The 24,036-nt window shown below is 41.8% G+C and overlaps 1 protein-coding gene across 2 annotated transcripts in view; it reads right to left on the reverse strand.

Annotated features, from left to right (window-relative positions):
- The window catches only part of LOC124716155 (pyrimidodiazepine synthase-like), a 134,334-nt gene extending 114,517 nt beyond the window's left edge, over positions 1-19,817 (reverse strand). The window contains exons 1-2 of one of the 2 annotated variants that reach the window (XM_047243151.1): positions 19,728-19,817; positions 4,168-4,499 (exon numbers count right to left, since the gene is read on the reverse strand). In XM_047243151.1, coding sequence (XP_047099107.1) covers positions 4,168-4,499; positions 19,728-19,752 — 357 coding nt within the window. In that variant the 5' untranslated portion in view covers positions 19,753-19,817. The remainder of the gene's footprint in view (positions 1-4,167; positions 4,500-19,727) is intronic. The other variant, XM_047243150.1, reaches the window with a different exon arrangement.
- Between the last annotated feature and the right edge of the window lie 4,219 nt (positions 19,818-24,036).

Consider the following 24,036-nt stretch of genomic DNA (forward strand, 5'->3'; position numbering starts at 1 on the left):
TGAATATCAGCAACGAACCACCTTCCGAGGATGGTCGATGTTTACGTATTCCCTGTGGGGTTACTCAGGATGCGTAACTTTAGTAATAATTTGCTGTTTATGTGCATATTACAATGCTGCAAAAAGTGTGGTAAAGGGTTGTATGAGATGAGTAGAGGGTGCTGTGTAACAAACACTGTTGTGAACAGTAGCCCACCTAGAGAAATAGTTAGATACGCTCACACGCATACCTCTGACTCATATGACGACGAAGACGAATTAAAGTCGATCCTACTCTCGCCTTTTCCAAAACTAGCACGTTGGAGAGAGCGGAGTCAAACGCCACAAACGGAGGGGAGAGCTGCGACTTCAGTAGTGGAATCACCAAAATTACGTATCTAGCAAAGATAGCAATGTAAAGGTTTGTAAGCTCATTAAGATTAGTAAAGAGTATAATAACGGCAAAAGCAAATTTTTCTGAAATATGTAAATATGGTAAAAGATATGTAATTTGAAACTGTACATCCAGTAAGGTATGCCGTTGTGTTTTACGACCAATGGACAATGAATGGAAAGGATATTTCATGTAAAAAGAATATTGTCATTGTTGAGCAATGTATCCTTGTAAATATTATCCATGTACAATGACCTGTATGTAAATTGTGATGGAATGAAACAAATGGAGGACTATCTATATGGCACTAGGGATAGGAACAGAAAGTTTATAACCTCTGAGGACAGAGCTTATGAAATTTCCCCAGTGATGGGAGATGCCGCAAATCTCCATCTCATCGAATATCTCAAATAGAGCTGTTAAGAACAATTCTTGCTATAGCCGAGCTAGGAGTCGGCCACTTGCCAGGATGCGCGTTGAAAGCGATTACAGCTTCCGCCGACCTCAAGGCGCCAGCTACACAAATAGCTTCAGGGACGGGCTGCACAAGCGGCAGGAAGAACTGATGTGGCCGTAGCAGGGGGGAGAAGTACTGAGTACTTGTGTGACCCGCCTCGTGTGTCACAGGTTAGAGGAACCTCCTCGTGACGAGCTTTTGGTGATATAAATAGGGGTCCAGCAATACTCAGGTCAGGTTGGAACTCAGCAGTCGACACCGCGTCTATGTCGCTCGTCACTGACATCTGAATTTGGTCTATACGTATACCTCGGCACCGCCGTCGCTACGGAGATAGAGCTAGATCAAGTAGATGGGCAACTGATGGGAAGTGGCAGTGCCAGAGGAACCTTCAATGTTCAATAGTCAAGGGACTTAGAATTATTTCCCTGCTTCCTTAAGAAATCCTCACCGAGTTCCATACTATGCACCAACTTTTTAGCTTGTCTCCTACAGCTGGTGGAGACTGCAAGCAGCCCATGCACACTTCCACTCATCGAGAAGATCGACAGAGATGAGCTCCCTGTGTGGTAGCAACGTGCCCATGTCTGTCCCTCTTGGGACACGACATTTTTACAGAACCATGAAATATAGTGCGGACTCCGATGCGAGGTGCTTATAATAGTTTACTCAACGAAAATTTGTCTCGAAACCCGGCAGAAAATCCAAAGAAATTCTGGTCGTATGTGATGTATGCTAGCGGCAAGACACAACCAATGCCTCTCTGCTCGGTAGCAATGGAAATACTATCAATGACAGTGCTGCTAAAGCAGCGTTACTAAACACAGGCTTCTGAAATTCCTTAACCAAAGAAGACGAAGTAAATATTCCTGAATTCGAATCAAGAACAGCTACCAACACAAAAAATTTGGAACTAGATAACCTCGGAGTAGTGAAGTGACTTAAATCACTTAATAAAAGGAAATCTTCCGGTCCAGACTTTATACCAGTTAGGTTCCTTTCAGAGTATGCTGATGCAATAGCCCCATATTTAACAATCATATACAACCGCTCGATCGACGAAAGATGGGTACCTAAAGTCTGGAAAGTTGCGCAGGTCATACCAATATTCAAGAAATGGGTTAGAATCCACTAAATTACAGGCCATATCATTAACGTCGATGTGCAGCGGGGTTTTGTAACATGAAATGTTTTCGAACATTATGAATTGGCTAATGGTTCAAATGGCTCTGAGCACTATTGGACTTAACATCTATGGTCATCAGTCCCCTAGAACTTAGAACTACTTAAACCCAACTAACCTAAGGACATCACTCAACACCCAGTCATCACGAGGCAGAGAAAATCCCTAGCCCCGACGGGAATCGAACCCGGGAACCCGGGGGTGGGAAGCGAGAACGCTACATTATGAATTACCTCTAAGAGAACAGTCTACTGACACACAGTCAACACGAATTTAGAAAACATCGCTCTTGTGAAAAACAAGTATCTTTTTACTTACACGAAGTGTTGAGTGCTATGGGCAATGGATGTGAAATTGATTCTGTATTTCCAGATTCCTAGAACTGTACCTCACAAGCGGCTTGTATTCAAATTGCGTCGTTATCGTCTCGACTATGCGACTGGATTCGTGATTTCCTATCAGAGGGGCCACAGTCCGTAGTAACTGACGGAAAGTCGTCGAACAAAACGGAAGTGATTTCTGGCGTTCCTCAAGGTAGTATTGTTGACCCTCTGCGGTTCGGTATCCGTATAACCGATTAAGGAGACAATATGGGCAGCCGTCTTAGGTTGTTTACAGATGATGCTATCGTTTATCGTCTAGTAGAGTCACCAGAAGATCAAAACAAATTGCAAAACGATTTAAAAAAGATATCTGTTTGGTGCGAAAATAGGCAATTCAGTCTAAGTAATGTAAAGTGTGATGTCAACCACTTGACTGCTAAAAGGAATCCGTTAAACTTCGGTTACACGATAAATTAGTTATATCTAAAGGCCGTAAATTCAACTAAATACCTAGGAATTATATTTACGAACAACTTAAAAAAATGGCTTAAATGGCTCTGAGCACTATGGGACTTAACAGCTATGGTCATCAGTCCCCTAGAACTTAGAACTACTTAAACCTAACTAACCTAAGGACAGCACACAACACCCAGTCATCACGAGGCAGAGAAAATCCCTGACCCCACCGGGAATCGAACCCGGGAACCCGGGGGCGGGAAGCGAGAACGCTACCGCACGACCACGAGCTGCGGACGCGAAGAACTTAAATTGGAAAGAGCACACAGAATATGATGTGGGGAAGGCGAACCAAAGACTGCGATTTATTGATAAGACACTCAGAAGATGCAACAGGTCTACTAAAGAGACTGCCCACGCTACGCTCTTGCTTCCTCTTTTCGAGTACTGCTGCGCGGTCTTGGGTATTTACCGGATATGATTAACGGAGTACGCCGAGAAAGTTCGAAGAAGATCAGCACGTTTTATATTATCGAAAAATAGGGAAGTCAGTGTCACGGACATGATACAGGATTTGGGGTGGACATCATTAAAAAAATGGGTTTCTGCTTGAGGCGGGATCTTCTCATAAAATTTGAATCACCAACTTTCTTCTCCGAAAGCAAAAACATTTTGTTGACTTAAATAAGAAGAAATGATCTTCATATTAATATATAAGGAAAATCAGAGCATGCAGGGGAAGACAAAGATGTTCGTTTTTTCCGCGCAATTTTCGATAGTGGAATAATAGATAATTATTTTGAACATAGTTCGCTGAACCCTCTGCCAGGCCTTTACGTGTGATTTTCAGAGTATTCATGTAAATGTAGATACAGAAAACACACTAAAGCAGGTTATACGATTTGTAATTTTTATTTATTGTACAAATAACATTGAGCCATAAGATTTAATAACTCGTTTGTACCGCAGAAGAATCTGCATTGTACATTTAGCGTTATTAAGTACCTGGTGAGTAATAGATGTGGGAAATTACATATGTCGCATCGTTATATTAATTTTACAGATTTCCAAAATTAACCGCAGAACATGCACGAAACTACAGCGATGAAAGCATAGCGAAATTTCTAAAACATTAAAATAGTGTATGAAACTGATGCTTTGTCTTACTTGGCCACCAAAAAGAGAAAGATCAGGTGGAGCTCAAATTACGCATCGACTCAGGCTTCGTTTGGGATATTCTTTTTTTTTTTTTTTCCTCTGGCGCGTGCTCCGATAAGTCATCAGCGTTGCCCGGGAAAGGTTAAAGTTCAATGTAAGATGGGAAAATCGCACATTATGTTTTACTAGGCTGCTCCCTTCAGTAAAAGTGACTAACCTTCCCGACCGTCTCCAGTAGCTGCTTGTGGTGAAGATTCTTATCCTGATCGGCAGACCACAGTGGTGGTTCTGGAAACTTTCGGTCCAAATAGTCTGAAATGTCGAGCGACTCGACGACCACCTCGCCGCTACCCATCTCTAGAGCGGGCACTTTTGTCTCCGGATGCACTTTGCTGTACCACTCCGGCTTGTTCTTCAGGTTGATGTCCACCATCTCGAAAGGAACGCCCTTGGCAGCCAGGACGAGCCGCGCCCGCTGTGCGTACGGGCAGTACAGCATCGAGTAGAGTCGCAGCTTGCCCGCCTCCACCGGGGGCGGTTGCGGGTCACCTGCCGACACACAAATCAAATCAGCTGCAGTTGCTCTGATATGTGTTTCACATTATGGGCCACAGTGGGTTTTCCTGAACATGTCGCTAACTGCTGTTTATTTTAACCTTCCGCTGGTGGTGCTGAATCAAGTGCAGCCCGTGCAAACTCCGACTGCCATCCCGCTGTAGAGAGGCACAGAGATGCATCGGATCTAGTAAATTTCTGTATGGAGGGGAGGTTCAAGCTATTGTAGGTCTGACCTCTGGTGAGTTTAGGTAAAAATTTAAGTTTATTTTTTAAACTGGATTACTCCCACAGTCCACGCTCTTAACTTTGTCCCTCTTCGGGGCGAGCCTGGCGGAGAGTTAACAGACGCAGTAGGACTTGTAGGGCTAAAGTGCAGGGGTATCAGACTGCCGAGACTCCTCGTATTTCATTGAATCGTTCGATAAATTGCACCTACATCAGAGTATCGAAGCTGTATAAGAATGAGTAAAAACCATACCTAAAGTACGTGTCAGCTATTTACTGTTGCTTCTTAACAACTGGGTCTCTTTTTTTTTTATAAATGTCCTGTATATTGTGACCAATAGCTGTTGAGTGGCGTATGAAAGACACGATTTTACTGTCTGTCACAGCTGATGCTGTTTCTTCACAGTTACGATGATCTTCCGGCATTATTTTCTTCAAATCGCGTCATACGGCTACAGGAATAGCACGTTAAGTACACTTGTTTTCAGTTACATTAAAAACTGATTATGTAATATACTAGCTGCCCAGGCATTCATTTTGCCTATAGTCTAGAAGAAACTAATACAAAACATCAACTGCATTTGTAAAGTAACATCGAAAAAAATTTCATTTCCAAGTATTCGTGAAAATAGCTTTCAAATTATGAAACAGTCGTTTTGTTGTGGTGTCTTCAGTCCAGACACTGGTTTGATGCAGCTTTCCGCGCAATCTATCCGGTGCAAGCTTCTTGATCTCCAAGTACTCACTGCAACCTACATCCTTCTGAATCTACTTCGCGTATTCATCTCTTAATCTCCCTCTACGATTTTTACCCTCCACGCTCCCTCCAGTACTAAACTGGTGATCTCTTAGAGCCTCAGAACCTGTCTTACCAACCGATCCCTTCTTCTAGTCGTGCCACAAATTTCTCTTCTCCCCAATTCTATTCAGTACCTCCTCATTAGTTACGTGATCTACCCATCTAATCTTCAGCATTCTTCTGTAGCACCACATTTAGAAAGCTTCTACTCTCTCCTTGTCGAAACTCTTTATCGTCCATGTTTCACTTCCATACATGACTACACTCCATACAAATACTTTCAGAAACGACTTCCTGACACTTAGTTCTACATTCGATGTTAATAAATTTCTCTTCTTCAGAAACGCTTTCCTTGCCATTGCCAGTCTACAGTTTGTATCCTCTCTACTTCGACCATCATCAGTTATTTTGCTGCCAAAATAGCAAAACTCGTCTACTATTATAAGTGTCTCATTTCCTAATCTAATTCCCTCAGAATCGCCCGATTTAATTCCACTACATTCCATTATACTCGTTTCGCTTTTGTTAATGTTCATCTTATATCCTCCTTTGAAGACACTGTCCATTCCATTCAACTGCTCTTCCAGGTCCTTCGCTGTCTCTGACAGAATTACAGTGTCATCGACAAACCTCAAAGTTTTTGTGCATCTTCAGCTTCTCGCGTCGTAATGAATAGCCCATCAAATTTCGAGCATGCAACCGCCCAAAAAAAATTTCCTCCACTGATATTTCGGCCGCGTATCGTCCGGCCATCCTCAGAGTGAGTCAAAAGACTGATGACAAGATGCCAAGCGCGTCCGTATATGCTCCACCGCGGCGGTACTGCGCATGCGGGTCACAGATGCTCGACGGCGGCAAAGGGAAAAACGCTTACACTAGAGCCGCCGCCTGTGGCGAAGGCGTACAGACATTCAATACGCTTATCGATGTATGTTCGGCGGCTGTGATATCATGACGACTTCTCTACGGTTTAATTACCCCAAGATCCAGATTCCATGCTTTGTCCAAAGGAAAACCATTATCTCTATTTATTAAATTATTAGCTAATCTAATCCCTTTAGCTTCCTTGAAGACAGATACCCAAAACGAAGAGGTGGATGTTAAGATCTTCACGTCAGTGTAATTCACGGAATGCCCTGTATCAATACAATGTACGGCCACAGCTGACTTGTCTGGTTGTGATAAGCGTGTGTATCTTCGATCCTCCACACATCTCTCATGAACGGTGCGTGTTGTTTGACCTGTGTATGACTTCTCACAGTTTCCTCAGAGAATCTGATACACACCCGCTTTACGAAGCAGTAAATCGTCCTTTACAGAGTCTAGTAAAGCTGCAATCCTCCTGGGGGCCAGAAGAACATCTTAACACAGTGTTTCTCAAGAATACGGCCCATCTTCGAGGGAAGAGCACCCACATAGGGCAAAAGCGCACTTGATGTGAAGGAATTACCATTTTCTTCCACATCACATACCTGCATCCTATGTTTTGTATTGAATGCTCTACGAATTTGCTGCGGAGAAAATCCATTCGCTTTAAAAATTCTCTTGAGGCATGTGAAATCTTCTTGCAAATTATTTTTATCGGATATACAATGCGCCCTGTGCACTAAGGTCTTAAGGACACCTATGGTCATTGAAGGGTGATGCAGCTACTGGCATGTAGATATAGATTTGTGAGTGTTGGTTTCCGATATACGGCATGTCCTAATGTGCCATCAACTTCTAGCAGTTTTTCCATTCGTCTGTAAAGAATTCGTGTTAGTACACTACTGGCCATTAAAATTGCTACACCTCGAAGATGACGTGCTACAGACGCGAAATTTAACTTTCCAGAGCATTCACACAAGGTTGGCGACGGTGGCGACACCTACAACGTACTGACACGAGGAAAGTTTCCAACCGATTTCTCATGCACAAACAGCAGTTGACCGGCATCGCCTGGTGAAACGTTGTTGTGATGCCTCGTGTAAGGAGGAGAAATGCGTACCATCATGTTTCCGACTATGATAAAGGTCGGATTGTAGCCTATCACGATGGCTGTTTATCGTATCGCGACATTGCTGCTCGCGTTGTTCGAGATCCAATGACTGTTAGCAGAATATGGAATCGGTGGGATCAGGAGGGTAATACGGAACGCCGTGCTGGATCCCAACGGCCTCGTATCACTAGCAGTCGAGATGACAGGCATCTTATCCGCATGGCTGTAACGGATCGTGCAGTCACGTCTAGATCCCTGACTCAACAGATGGGGACGTTTGCAAGACAACAACCATCTGCACGAACTGTTCGACAACGTTTGCAGCACCATGGAGTATCAGCTCGGAGACCATGGCTGCGGTTACCCTTGACGCTGCATCACAGAGAGGAGCGCTTGCGATGGTGTACTCAACGACGAATCTGGGTGCACGAATGGCAAAACGTCATTTTTTCGGATGAATCCAGGTTCTGTTTACAGCATCATGATGGTCGCGTCCGTGTTTGGCGACATCGCGGTGAACGCTCATTGGAAGCGTTTATTCGTCATCGGCATACTGGCGTATCACCCGGCGTGATGGTATGGGGTGCCATTGGTTACACGTCTCGGTCACCTCTTGTTCGCATTGACGGCACTTTGAACAGTGGACGTTACATTTAAGATGTTTTACGACCCGTGTCTCTACCCTTCATTCGATTCCTGCGAAACCCTACATTTCAGCAGGATAATGCACGACCGCATTTTACAGGTCCTGTACGGGCCTTTCTGGATACAGAAAATGTTCGACTGCCGCCCTGGCCACCACATTCTCCAGATCTCTCACGAACTGAAAAGGTCTGGTCAATGGTGGCCGAGCACTACTCTTGGTAAACTGTGGTATCGTGTTGAAGCTGCATGGGCCGCTGTACCAGTACACGCCATCCAACCTCTGTTAGACTCAATGCCCAGGCGTAACAAGGCCGTTATTACGGCCAGAGGTGGTTGTTCTGTGTACTGAACACAGGCTATCAGGATCTATGCACCCAAATTGTGTGAAAATTTATTCGCATGTCAGTTCTAGTGTAATATATTTGTCCTATGAATACCCGTTTATCATCTGCATTTCTTCTTGGTGTAGCAATTTTAATGGCCAGTAGTGTATTTCTTAGCCGTGACTTAATAAACAGATATTTCGGTAGTTTTCCCACATGTCAACACCTGTTTTCTTTAGGATTGGATTTATTATATTCTTCTCGAAATCTGAGGGTATTTCGCCTGTCTCATACATCTTGCTCACCACATCTTGGAGTTTTGTCAGGGTTGGCTCTCCCAAGGCTATCAGTAGTTCTAATGGAATATTGTCTACTCCCGGGGCCTTGTTCCGACATAGGTCTTTCAGTGCTCTATCAAACTCTTCACGCAGTATCATATCTCCCATTTCGTCTTCACCTACGTCCTCTTCCATTTCCATATTACTATCCTCAAGTACATCGGCCTTGTATAGACCCTCTACATACTCCTTCCAACTTTCTGCTTTCTCTTCTTTGCTTAGAACTCATTTTCCATCTGAGTGCTTGATATTAATACAAGCGGTTCTCTTTTCTCCAAAGGTCTCTTTAATTTTCCTGTAGGCAGCATCTGTCTTACCTCTAGTGATATATGCCTCTACAGTCTTACATTTATCCTCTAGCCATCCGTTCTTAGCCATTTTACACTTACTGTCGATCTCTATTTGAGGCTTTGTATTCCTTTTTGCCTTTGTCATTTACTGCATTTTTATATTTTCTCTTTTCATAACTAAATTCTATATTTCTTCTCTTACCCAAGGATTTCTACTAACTCTTGTCTTTTTACCTACTTAATAATCTGCTGCCTTCACTATTTCATATTCTTCTTCCATATTTCTTTCCCCGTTCTTGTCAATCGTTTCCTAATGCTGTCTCTGATACTCTCTACAAGCTCTTGTTCTTTCACTTTATCAAGGTCCCATCTGCTTGAATTCCCACCTTTTTGCTGTTTCTTCAGTTTCAATTCACAGTTCATAACCAGTAGTCTGTGTTCAGAGTCCACCTCTGCCCCTGGAAATGTTTTACGATTTAAAACCTGGTTCCTAAATCTCTGTCGAACCATTATATAATCTATCTGAAACCTTCCAGTGTCTCCAGGGTGCTCCCATGTATACAACCTTCTTTCATGATTCTTGAACCAAGTGTTAGCTATGATTAAGTTATGCTCTGTGCAAAATTCTACCAGGCGGTTTCCGCATTCATTCCTTACCCTCATTCCATATTCACCTACTACGTTTCCTTCTCTTCCTTTTCCTACTACCGAATTCCAGTCACCCATGACTATTAAATTTTCGTCTCCTTTCACTATCTGAATAATTTATTTTATCTCATCATACATTTCATCAATCTCTTCGTCATCTGCGGAGTTAGTTGGCATATAACTTGTACTTCTGTGGTAGGCATGGGCTTCGTTTCTATCTTGGCCACAATAACGCGTTCACTATGCTGTTCGTAGTAGCTTACCAGCGCTCCTGTTTTTTTATCCATTATTTAACTTACTCCTGCATAACCCCTACTTGATTTTGTGTTTATAACCATGTATTCACCTGACCAGAAGTCTTGTTCCTCCTGCCACCGAACTTCACTAATTCCCACTATATCTAACTCTAACCTATCCATTTCCCTTTTTAAGTTTTCTAACCTACCGGCCCCCTGACATTCCACGCTCCGATCTGTAGGACGCCAGTTTTCTTTCTCCTGATAACGACGCCCTCCTGAGTAGTCCCCGCCGGAGATCCGAATGGGAGACTATTTTGCCGCCGGAATATTTTACACAAGAGGACACCATCATCTTTGAACCATACAGTAAAGCTGGATGCCCTCGGGAAAAATTACAGTAGTAGTTTCCCTTTGCTTTCAGCCATTCGCAGTACCAGCACAGCAAGGACGTTTTGATTAATGTTACAAGGCCAGGTCAGTCAATCATCCAGACTGTTGCCCCTGGAACTACAGAAAAGGCTGCTGCCCCTCCTCAGGAAATTACACGTTTGTCTGGCCTCCATTGTGGTTGCACCTACGGTAAGGCTTAAGCACGCAAGCCCTCCCGCCCCCCCCCCCTCCCCAATCACCACCGACGGCAAGGTCCATGGTTCGTGCGTAGGGAAGCAGTCACAAAAAAATAATGCTTAATGTACAAATGTATAAATACAGCTGCTTCGCTTGCCTACAACCCGATATTGTAAACGTCTCTATGGCAGAACCTCTTCATAGATGTATAGACGGCTATTGTTTTCGCCTACAACCATTTGCGCTTCGCAGTCTAAAACTGTCAAAAGGACTGCCACGTGTCGGGGATTGCCTTAAGCTGACTGTATGAGTGTCTTAGTAGTAAAGAATAAATGTATTAAAACTTCACGCATGATGGGGCATTTTTTCAAGCATCTCAGTGCTTAAGACGTCATAGCTCTTGAACTATGTGTCGGGTAATGAAGTATATGTGTATGTACATTCAGCGACATTTGTGGGTATTATCTGCGAAATATGTTGCGAATAGAGTGAGTAGCAAAGCAGTGCTAATTTAAACTTTATGCATAATGCGACAGTTCCTTCCGCACCTCAGTGTTTAATGACGTCACATCTCCTGAATCATATGTGTTACCAAGATATAATTTTGTAGGTGCATTTAGCGGCATACGTGGATACTATCGCCGGCCGCAGTGACTGAGCGGTTCTAAGCGCTTCAGTCCGGAATCGCGCGACTGCTACGGTCGCACGTTCGAATCCTGCCTCGGGCATGGATGTGTGTGATGTCCTTAGGTTAGTTAGGTTTAAGTAGATCTAAGTTCTAGGGGACTGATAACCTCAGATGTTAAGTTCCATAGTGCTCAGAGCCATTTGAACCATTTTTTGGATACTATCTGTGCAATTTATTGTGAACAGAATTAGTAGCACGGAAGTAATAAATTTAAACTTCATGCATGATGATGCATTTTTTCACCCGTCTCATTGTTTATAACGTCTTATCTCCTGAACTATAATAGGTAGGTGGTTTTTCCCGCCACAGAACTGCACAGAATTGTTGCTTGGCAGTCTTGGATACACGTACCAAATTTGGTGAAATGAATATATAATTCATATAACTTACTAAGAACACATAATATTGTCAGATAACCAATATCTAATGTGCACATGATATATATGCTCTTAGTGTTAACTGATATTGTCGAGGCAAGGTCTTCTAGCATTGAAAACAGTCGAAGTGTCAAACAACAGAGGTGTTACTGTACAGGTCAGATGCTTTTAACGTTAGTGATCTATTGATTAATTTGATTTTCAGTTTTTAAGTTTATCTATCCATCTTTTAGCGGCGTACATGCTGTCGATCTCATCATAGTTTGTACAAAGTAACTAACGCACAGTGCTACGTAAAATAATGTAACCTTCATAACAATAAATACTATATTGAGAACTAAGCTCAGTGTAAGTTACATAACTATAAATCATAGTAATATTGATAACCATAATAACATATCAGTTGACACATAAATTTACATACAGTAAAAGTCGAAGTTTTAGGCCTTCTTTTGTACAGTCTATGAAATATTTCATTGTATAAAAGCCTTTTTTCACCCAACTTTGTAAGACGTTCATAAAATCTTTATTGCGATGATAGGTGGTTGACGCCGTAGTGCATCAAAAAAATTAATGCCGAGGTATACGTAACTTCTCTGAATTTCATAAACAAAAACTCTGTGAGGTGGTTTAATGTTAATTTACAGTCCAAATTTACACCTACAATTTAAAGGCCATTCAGTCAACATCAGAATTACTTAAGCTAAAAATAATGTTCATAAGTTTACCACTAATGACTACTATGCTGGATGGAGTGAGCAGTTCTATATCGAAAACAATAAGTGGCGATAAGATCAAAACAATTTGCGAAAGAAGCAGAAACGTATCTACTCAAATTAATCTGTGACCGACGGTACAATAAGATGTAGACCAGTTTCCGTATCTTGGAAGTTTTATCTCTAATAAAGGGGGTGTAGGATGCAGACATCAGCAGTAGAAGTGGGAAAGTCTTTGTTGTCTTCCAACAAGTGCAGTCCGTATGGAAATTAGACTCTATAGTTATTTCGACAAAGCTTTGGCTTACGCCTCTAAAATCCTACCAATTGCCAACGTGCATAAGAGACGTGAAAAATGTCACAAAAGTCAGCACATAAGCCCAATGATTTTCACCAACGATGCTTCAGGTGAAATTTGCAACTCACAAGGAACCCCCTGAGTGCAAGGTCGCAAGTTGAATCTTTTATAAGGCTCATCTGAAAGTACTGTGTTAACAATTATGACAGAAAAAATTTTAGCTGCTAATGATCCACCTTGTGCATCAGGAGGGCGACAGAAAATGAGTTTCCGGAAGGTGCAGAGATTAATTTCTAAGGGATGAAGGTATTAAATTTCACAAAATAGACATTGACGACGTTCGAGAAATGCTCAAAACAAGACATTAACTTGCACCATGAAGACCGAATGAAAAATGGGGCGTTACAATGATCACCAAGGTTCGCACCATCAGGATCGACGGCGAACTTCTTGGGAGTTACAAGCCGTGCAGGACGTTCCGATAGGCATCCACTCCTAAGAAATGCATGTGGAATAATATTGAAGCAACGGGGTGATGAGAATTGATGGAATGTGATGACATGCAACCGAACGCGAAACAGTCTGGCTTGGATATTATCGTGAAACTAGCTATTGTTTAAGGCTGAATTTGTCCAGGAGTTCCAGGTGATATAACTGCAATGTGACACATTTTTCAGGAGGAATAGTTTGCTCCAAAGGAGTATGAATTCTGTACACAGACCAGGAATCAAGGAGAAGTACGTTATTTTGATTAGCTATTCGCCAAAAGTAGTACTTATTGTATAGTTCTAGATTCCGCCCCCGATAGCTGAGTGGTCAGCGTGACGGATTACCGTCCGACGGGTCCGCGTTCGATTCCCTGCTGGGTCGGGGATTTTTTTCCGCTCAGGGACTGTGTATTGCGCTGTCTTCATCATCATTTCATCCTCATCCGGCGCGCAGGTCGCCCAATGTAGCGTCGAATGTAATAAGACCTGCACCAAGGCGGCAGGACCGGCCCCGCAAGTGGCCTCCCGGGCAATGGCGCCAAACGCTCATTTCATTTATAGTGGTAGTTGTCTTACGCCCATTTTCCCACTCTTGCTTGCTGTGACGTAAATATTGCTTACTGACCTTGCAAGAACAAGCACACGACAAGAATGGTAGGTCTTGACAGATGAGCCAAGGGTCGAACTTGGCGGCAACACGATGCATTTCAAGATGCTGTGTCTGGATTTCATGACAGGATCCAATTGAAATGTTACATTCTTCTACAATCTCTCGGATAGTTGGTCTTCGATTGGCACGCACAATTTCGTTGACGTTCCTGCGTGAGTGCCGCCGATAGACGTCGAAGGGCGTCCTAAACGAGGGTCACCTTTAACTTCCGTCCAGCCATTTTTAAACCATGTGAACCATTCGTAACACCGAGTACGGCTTAAGCACTCATCACTATAGGCGTCCTGCGTAATTTGGTGTGTCTGTGTAAAGATTTTCTTGAGCTTCACGCAAAATTTAATTCAGACGCGTTGCCCCTTAAACACAACGTTCTACTCAATACAGCAATGAACAATAACAGACATACAAGAATGAAACTCCCGGCAGTTACACATTAAACAAAGGCGTGTGCAGGGACGCTAACCGCATATCGCTGGAAGACACGAAATTACGCTCAAAATTAGGAATTGTCGGGATTTTTTTTTTTTTTTTTTTGAACAGCCCTCGTATATGGACCTTGTAGACGAATTGTTCTTGTCAAAACTGGTCTTATTTTAGTTCTTTTATTTTGAGGCCACAATTCGCAAGTGAATGCAATTTTATTACGTAAAATAAACTTTGTTCAGTTTCAGTTATAAATACTGGTCGTCTTCAGGTACTCAACTATCCTACTTTATTAATTTTATTTGGAAATGTTGCGCATTTTGCAGTTCTCATCAGTTGCTAGGCGTTTGCTGTTTGGAACGCAACTTTTAACATATTCTTTTTTGAGTCAAAGGAAGAGAGGAGCTCACGAGTACAATATACTGATGACACTGGGTTTTTCGCATGTAGTGCCTCAAGAAATATCACCATCCGCCTCCAGGAAATGCAGACAGCGCGCTTTGTGCAACGACCAACGACAAGGAAGGGTGGTAGGGGGGGGGGGGGGGGGAGCAGAGCGTACTTAAGGTCATATTGCAGCCTCATCCTCAATGCTTGAAAATGCGTATCCTGTGTGCGAACCTGTCGCAAAATCCGTCCTTCAGGGTGTACAAACCGTATACATCGAGCTCTAAGAAGAACTCTCCATGTTCCACACAGCTTTCCAACTGCAGTTGTAAGCTATACTCTGAAGCGGAATCAGAACAATTAAAGGACATGTGTATGAAACTGGCGCAAAAATTCTACGAAAATGCACGCTACTTAAATGAGGAACTACTAAACAGACTAAGCTAATATTGCAATACAGATCTACGCTCACGAATTGTAAATCAACAACGTTGACAAATAATTTAATGCATAAACGGTCATGACGAACTAAAAGCTACGAACTAGTAAGAAAACTAACAACCAATTTTCAAAAAAGCGTCTGAAGGACAAAAAACTTTCGCCGAGATATATCCTTCCACCATAGAGAGTGAATTATGCCGCAGTAGTACCTGAAGACGAAAATTTTTTGCAGTTGTCGAAATACTATAGTAACTGACACTGCGATTCTGCCGTTCGCGCGATAACGTTTCCTCCTGTCCTCGAGCGATAGGCGACAACAGTCCCTCGAACACGCTGGTCTAGTGCGATCGAAAACCATAAGTAAGTTCCAGGAACACAAGTTGCCAACGAATTCGTCGGCCGCCGAGAACAGGAAAAACATCGACTGTTAAACAGCGACTGCTTGCCTTATTACTGTGAATTAGAGCTATAAACGAATACGACCTAGAACGCCTAGAGCTACGGCGAAGGCCAATCCTGGTGACAGCTGAATACCGCAATTTCACCAGCGTAGGCGCTGCTCGCCAAGTAGTGTGGCCAATGTGTCACCACGAACTTAACGCATGCGCACAATACACTCAGCCCACTAATAAATTGCAGAATGATCAGTCTTCTTCGCTCTTAGATGGCTCACGCGAGGACGGTAGGCCGGTGTCCTGTCGAAATATCCTGGAGTATGGTAAACGGACGATCGGTTGCTCTCCCGTAACTGCCTTCAAGAGCTGTGTTCCTCTTCCAGACTATAAAGTTGCGCTGGTCTCACCAATACCAAAGAAAAGAAGTAGAAGTAGTCCGATAAATTATAGAGCCAAATCACTGACGCCCATTTGCAGTTGGGGTTTGGTACATATAACGTTTTCAAACATTGCGAATTACCTCTAGGAAAACGAGCTTTTGACACACAATCAGCACAGATTCAGGATACTTAATTCTTGTGAAACACAGCTAGCACTTTATTCTCACGAAGTAATGAGTCCACGTGAGTACTGAAGAGAATCCGTTAAATTTCGGCTACACGAATCTAAAGGGCTGTTACTTCAACTAATTACCTAGGAATTATAACTACGAATAACTTAAACTGCAATGAACACAAAGATAATTATGTGGGGAAAACAAAGACTGCGTTTTGTTAGCAAAATACTTAAAGGCTGCAGTACTAAAGAGATTGGCTACAGTTCGCTTGTCCGTCCTCTGCTAAGGAGTATCACTGTGCGGTATTGAATGCTTATCAGAGGATTGACGGAGGACATCGAAAACGTCCAAGGACAGGCAGCTCATTTCGTACTGTCGCGAAATGGGAGAAAGAGTGTAGGGATATGACAGGCAGGGTGGGGTGGCAATCATTAATATAAAGGCGTCTTTCGTTGCGGAGAGATCTTTCCACGAAATTTCACCCCCAACTTTTTCCTCTGATTACGAAAATATTTTTTACACCATCCCACATAGCAACAAAAGATCATCATATTAAAATAAGAAATCAGAACTCGAGCGGAAAGATTTAAGTGTTCAGTTTTCCCACGCGCTGTTCTAGAGTGAAACGGTAGAGAAACAGTGTAAATTGTGGAGTAGTCATGTAGATGCAGATTTAGAGAGACGCAGCTCAAACAACATGGATCTGCTATCACTATCGGTAGCCAGCGCCGCCACGAATAAACTCAAACTATATTGGGATCTTGGACTTGCCTATCGAATGCAGCACTGCATGGAACTAATCCGCGTCATTTGATGTGAAGCCGTTTAAGGTCTTAACCAGAGGGTTTGTCTGCTCTCTGATCACGATTCCACGAGCTGTACCAAAGGGTGAAGATTTGTAGAACTGTCCTGGATAAAGCAAGCCCACACCGTGCATCAGAAGCGTCCGCTCAGGTGGCAGCGAAGTTGTGGAACGCACTTGAGGAATACTGTGTATCGTAGGGTTACCCGAAAAATCGAGATCCACTGACGAAAACTCAATATCTTAGAATGCAATTACTGATATCGAACGCATATAAAATCTGGGAAGTGAAAATACTGAAATACTCGCCTGTAAGTGCTACAGCGTTAGCAGTAAGTCCCAGAAAATAGTTTTTTTTTTCCAAGAAAGCAGTCATCCTCACATTGTTCTAGCGATTGTAATTTGACTGAAACACGAACTAAAAATTAGGTTATATTCAACACACAGTAAAATGAACGTCGAAAAGCAGATTAGACTCCTGTAAAGCTGGTGTGTGCAGAAACATAGCGAGTCCTGAGAAAACACATGGACACAAACAACCAGATGTAAGAGTCTAATGTTAACAGTCGGTTGCCTCCGCAGGCTGTCATATTCATATTCAGGCATATTATTCGTTGAGACACTAGAAAACAGCCTGAATTAAATAGCATAAAAATATCACAACCATCCGATGGTAGTGGTGATTGACTGTCTACTGTTGACTGGAAATCTATGCTTACACTACTTTGGTGGGGACAGTCATAGACTTCCTTCTTAAAAAAAGAAGTCAGAGCATTTAGACCAAATACAATAATCTTAGAAGAACTATGGAAAAAGCTTAAAAACATCAAAAAATCTGTCTAGATAAAAACGATGGACCAAAATAAGGACTCACTGCAAAGGAAAATAATACAAAATACACGATATCGTCCAATTCTAACGCTAGGAGAACACTACATGATCTGAAAGCATCTAAATATGTTTTAAATGTATCAGCAGCTTCTATTATCAGTGTATCTTTCAACCAATGAAAATGTTATGAGGCAATATATCAGAAAGGGAATACAAGCAGGAAATACAGCATCTTATGCCAACTTACTGGTATTTAACAATTCTCTGATCATACGACTAACAAAATTAAGAGTATATTATTACCCTGTATGTTCACTTAGTAGATATGATTCAGGCTCGTGGACTAGGCCTACAGCAGAGGCGGACATAAGCAACATAAGGCCATTTGAAAGAAAAATGCTGTGCAAAATCAATGGGCCTGTGAGATATGCAGAGGGCTGGACAATCGGGTAGCATCATGAATTACAACAGCTTACACAAGAGAAAGATTTGGTAATATTTATTAAATATCAGAGTGTACCCCGTGTATGACGTATGAAGAGGATGATAGATGACTGGATGCCGAAAGGAGTAGTGAAAGGTATACTGTATTTAACCAGAAGGGAAGGACCTACCAAGAGAAAAGAAAACAGAAGTACGGAGACATTTTCTTGAGGAGGCCAAGGCTTATCAAGTCCCAAAGCGATAAGAGGAAAGCGTACCAAAAGATAATAAGAAACGCAAGAAAGCGCCTTCGTTTAATTCTACCATACGTAGAATGTTACGGAAACAGAAACAAACCAGATTAGTATGAAACCGACAGAAGAAATTTCAGTTCTTACAGCTGGAAGAATCCTATAACCATTTCCAATTCGATCCTGGCGATGAAACTAACGTTTTGTCATATGAGCTACTGGACTTACAGGTAGCAGTTTAACTCATGCATACCCATTGTTCAGTCTCATGTGGATCTGTCTGATGCTGAAGCTAAAGGTACCAGGAAGCCGAGAATTAAATTCTGCATATCAAAATACAATTTAGAAAATTCAAAGCGACTAAGGTGCCATGCCTCAAATGAATTGCTGTTAAACTTGACAATCAGTACGCTGCGGATTTAACCCCTTTCTTAGTACAATTTTATTGATTTAGAAGTCACTGCAATTGTCATGCGCCGCTTATATAGAGAGCGTAACTTGCGTTGTAGAAAACGAAACGGATAAACAGAATTACAGGTCAAATTCTTAGTTTCTGTCTTTTACCAGATCCTACTAAATACGGTACTTCGAACATTCTGATATTCCTGAAGGAAGATAATTTTCTCACAAAGAATCAGCACTTCAAGAAGAGCACTGGCGTAAAACACTTATTGCTCGTTTTATACACCATATCTTGCAAACAGTAATTGCAAGACCACAGGTTAATTTCGAAAGGCATCTGTCGATGTACATTTTCGATTGATAACCAGGCTGCTATGAAAGGGAATATTTTTACAAATACAGTATGTGACTGACTCATAGAACTTTTCACATTGGTCAGTGAATGTTCAACATCATCAATGTTAACCGTATATGTGTTAACAAAGGAAGGTAAGCATCACTCTCAGACTGCATGTCGATGATAACGCTACGTATAGAAAAACGGAGATATGCAAGATTATTTTGATAATATTTCCGATTCGTATACTGAATAAAAACTGTCTTTAAAATGAAGCAAAGAAAGAAAATAGTCACAATAGAGAAAAATAACACGGAAGTACAGAACCAAAAGAGTATCATTAAGCTTCTGCTGTCTGTCATATCATTTCCAAAACCAAATTATAATACTAGTAAGTGATGGAACAAAGATGTGTCATTACTAGCAGGAATGCAAAATTAGCATCAAGCTAGTATTATTCGTCTTAATTGTAATACTGAGAATAAAAACGTAAAAATGGGCAGATTACGCATTCTCTGGCGTATGCTGAGATTTTATTCCTCGAAGCTTCGGTATTCGTTTCTGTCACCGAAACTTTAGGCTCATGCATACAAAAATTACTTCCAATAATACTTCAGTGCAGTGGAACTGCATTGGGGCCTTGATCGAAAGATTTTAAAATCCCATGTTATACTCCACTTACCCTTTTTCAGGAACTTCACACCCATAACTGACTCTCGTGAAAACTACGTGTCCAACAAAGTGTGCGGGACTCTGTGCAACTCGTTGCCGGCTGCGCTTATAAAGAAACCGTGCGTATCTAATCTTGATGCTTCAAGGACTTTGCTTAGTCATGCACAAAGCAAACACCCGTGTTCAGCCTGACACTGCTAAAATGCTTTTTCTTTCTTTAAATGCTGAGTGACATAGAGTGGCGCACACAGAAGCGACGGATCGCAGCAGGTTCCGCAATCTGTCCGCGTACCGCACGGGAGTGTGGAAATATCAGATCGCAGCGATCGGTCGCTGTTCGCTCGTTATTGCCAAGCAATCTGACATATGGCTTGCAACGAATCGGCTATGTATGCCAATATGGCTGCCTAACTGCGACTAATTTTTGGCTAGGTATTGAGTGTGGCTGTATATGTCTGTTTCGTTTCCCTGCGGCCACTTGAAGTAAGAATTTAGAAGAAGGAAGAAGTGAGAATTCATAGTTATTCAGGAAGAACAAACCCGACCGAAAGTGAAGTTGAAGAAGAAGTTGCCACTAAGGAGGTATATAAAACTATAGATACTGGTACTCTTCAGTTTTGCAGCAAGCAATATTTTGAAGCATATACTGTAGAAATTCATGGAAAATCGAGCGTACTATCCTACAAATGATGGACTTAAATCGTGTACGAAATTGCTACTCGCATTAGTAAAGTTTTTTTTCTAAATAAAATGAGGTTTTATTAAGTGAGCATTTTTATTCATATGTTTAGATGTGTTACAGTCGTGTGTCAGTTCCCTGTCCCCTTGTCGTTTCATATGATCTTTAACGTACAGTATTCAACAAAACTTATGGAGACCATCAGAGCTACTATCAATAACATTTCGAGGCTACAAAACTATTGTGCAAATATGTGACTTAGTTGTGTAAATACTTTGTAGTTACATTACAAAAAATGGTTCAAATGGCTCTGGGCACTATGGGACTTCTGAGGTCATAAGTCCCCTAGAACTTAGAACTACTTAAACCTAACTAACCTAATGACAGCACATACATCCATGCCCGAGGCAGGATTCGAACCTGCGACCGTAGCGGTCGCGCGGTTCCCTACTGTAGTGCCTAGAAACGCTCGGCCAACCCGGCCGGCAGTTAAATTACAAGACTAATAACTGAAGAAAGAACAATGGACTTAAAAATGTATTTACGAAATACAGAATGAAAAATGTACGCAACACACTTTGTATCAGTAAAAAATGTAATATATTCTGTGGCCTGGCTTACAGCTCTCAAGAAAGATGATTCAAAACAAATCTCATCAATATCAATTACATATTTTTTTCTTTTGCAATTGTTAGTCAGCACACTATCCTCGCTGCCCAAGTACGTAATTCATTTTCCATTGCAGAACTTCACGACAAACTGACATTTGAAACACTGGTTGAATCTGCTTGGTAAATCTCTAGTGTGTGGCGGAGTTGAAGTGAGCGACCGATTGCAATCTTTGGCGATCCGAAGTGCATGTGTTTATTGATGGTTTATTCCCCACAGTCACTCAAAACATTATGAATAACACACGTTTCTTGTCGACTCTCCTACTCCATACCTACTGAAAGAATGTGATTTGAAGGTCAAAAATTTCATGCCTGAGTGTTAAGCTACCTCCTAACCACGTTACTCATTCAGAAATCAACGTTAGCGGTATTGAGAATCTGAAGAAGAACACGCAGTTGAGTGAGCTCTTTTCAGGAGTTCCATTATTCTTGACAACAAAAGATTCCTACTAAGCTGCATCCGATGTCTGTTTTTGTAGGTAACAGGTGAAATTTGTTCATATATATATATATATATATATATATATATATATATATATATATATATGTGTGTGTGTGTGTGTGTGTGTGTGTGTGTGTGTGTGTGTGTGTGTATGTGTGTTGTGTAAATGAAATGGAGCAGAGTCATTGGAAAAATAATGAAACAAGCCTCACTTTCTGTACAGTTATCAAAATTATACTTCTCGAAAGCTTTGCTGCAAGCTTCTGGAACACAATGGACACATACGAGAACCTTTCTCGACTACCAACCAATTACCAGAATTATACATAGTTTAATAGTATGCACTAATGTTTGTAAAGATTACAGCACTCGAAAGAATGATCATTAGAAATAGAAATAATATCTTTATTTAGTTTACTTGGGCATTACTTGCGCTAAATAACTTGGATAAAACTGTGTTCTGCGAAAGAAACGTTAATGGTTGTCTTTTATAACTTGCGGGTGCGCAGATTAACTGCACATGGATATGTCACTACAGTTTTGTACCACTGCAAATACACAATCACTGTACGTAACGTACAACGTACTTGAGTGCAGCTGAGCTGCCATTACGCTCAGATGTCGTAGTTTCGAAGAAAGTCGGAGAAACAATCTCGTACTTCAACAAAGTGGGTGGAAAGCCATAAGCGTCGTGATCCAGCGAGGACAATATATACACACTGGAGGCGAATTCAAATTATCATCAGGGTCGTAAATAGCAAACAATATTCGGATCTAAATAATAGTAACATATAGGGCAGATGATGAGTAGTATCTCGTTGCAGTAGCCAGTGGCTCCGACCATTCCGCAGCGCCCGCCGCGGTTCGGGCGTGAGTCACGATCGGTGCAAGTCGATGTCGCTACACAATCTCTGATGGCCAGCAAATTCATTTCTTGGTCTCTACTGCTCGACAGTGGCGATGAAATAACCAGCTGTGCAAGAAGTGAAGGTTTGTTGGTAAAAAGGACAGATTTCAACAAAGAAGGCGAGTAACCGCACGTTTCGACAATGGCGGCAACAAAATATTTAGAACTAACTGCGGTCTTTCCCGGCGGTGCACTATATTTTAGACTAATTTCCCGTGCTGTAACGGTTATTCAGCTTGTAAGGTGGATGGCGAAGTGTAGAACGGTTGCGTTCCGTGATGAATTAGGATTATCACCACAAGAATAAAATGTTTTCTGTAATATATCAATTTTCCTACAAAGTACTGTAGCTGAATTTCATCATTCTCTCTAAGTTTCATGGACTCATCAGAGTACTCGTATTGATATTTATTTACTTTTCTGCTTTGGTGAATGTGTGGACCATTAGCCCTCTGGTTCGATGCAGCCTGCCACGTATTCCTCTCTCCTGCCAACCTCTTCATCTCTGGGTGTCATTTGAATCCAGTGGTGTTTGTTCGATACGTCCCCTTTAAATACAGTATGATCGAACTTATTCCTAGACATCTTATCGTTTGTCTTATCATACTGTCCTTAACAATGTTTCTACATGTTCCTTCATTCCATTATTTACTTCTGTGCAATGCTGACATCCAAATATACATTTGCAAGCTGACCCAGAGTTAAATGAATTGTAATCCTGGGAGACGTCACAAAAATTATGGTGCCTTCCAAAACAATGAATGAGGAAACTTATGACTACTAAATGAGACACGAATCATAATTACTTTGAATTATTCCAGTAAAATTATTCACAAAACAACTGAAAACAGTGGCAACTTTAATATGATAAGAGCTTGGCGTATCTGACTTGGGGTCAGGTAGGAGGGGGAGAGGGGGGGGGGGGAAGATAATAATAATCATACAAAGTGATTTAATTGCAATTGTGAAGAGCCCAGTGATCGTCATGATAATACTTGCAAACAGGTTAGTTCTACAGAAAGAAATACGTCACTCTTGTGGTGGGAGTTGAAAACAGGTTTCCCTACACATCGTGTTCTGGTTGTTGCTCTATCTCACCACAGTATTGTAGATGGAGGCAGAAGTGGTTGCAAAATCAGTCATTAGCGGTACTAATGACCATCGCAAGTGCAAGGCAGCCCTAAATTTCTCAGGCAGTGCAGTCCAGTGGTTCTCAGCGGTCCAGTGATGGAGCTGAAGATGAGTTTTGTGATGAAATTTTTAGATGAAGAAGAAGATTGAGTTCTAGATGAAGTGTTTTTTGCTCGAATATTTGTTACGAGGAAACTTCGCATGGCCGAGTTTTGTGCCTCTTACTGAATTTAGACTGGCTGGGCTCCTGATTTTCCAAGCACCGACCGACCAATAAAAATGCTCCTTACATTACTCCCCCTCCCCCCCCCCCCCCCCCCCCCACAGGGCTCTTCTCTGTGTGGTTGACAAAACATTATACCTACCATTTTACACAAGAAAGCCACTTAACTCTCTCTCTCAAGCAAGCCAACACCGTTCGGAAACAGTGAGGATTTCTGTACTGACATAAACTTCTTCCTGAGCTTCTTTTATTTTATTTATGTATTA

The sequence above is a fragment of the Schistocerca piceifrons genome, chromosome 1 (genome assembly GCF_021461385.2).
Source record: "Schistocerca piceifrons isolate TAMUIC-IGC-003096 chromosome 1, iqSchPice1.1, whole genome shotgun sequence".
Lineage (NCBI taxonomy): Eukaryota > Metazoa > Arthropoda > Insecta > Orthoptera > Acrididae > Schistocerca > Schistocerca piceifrons.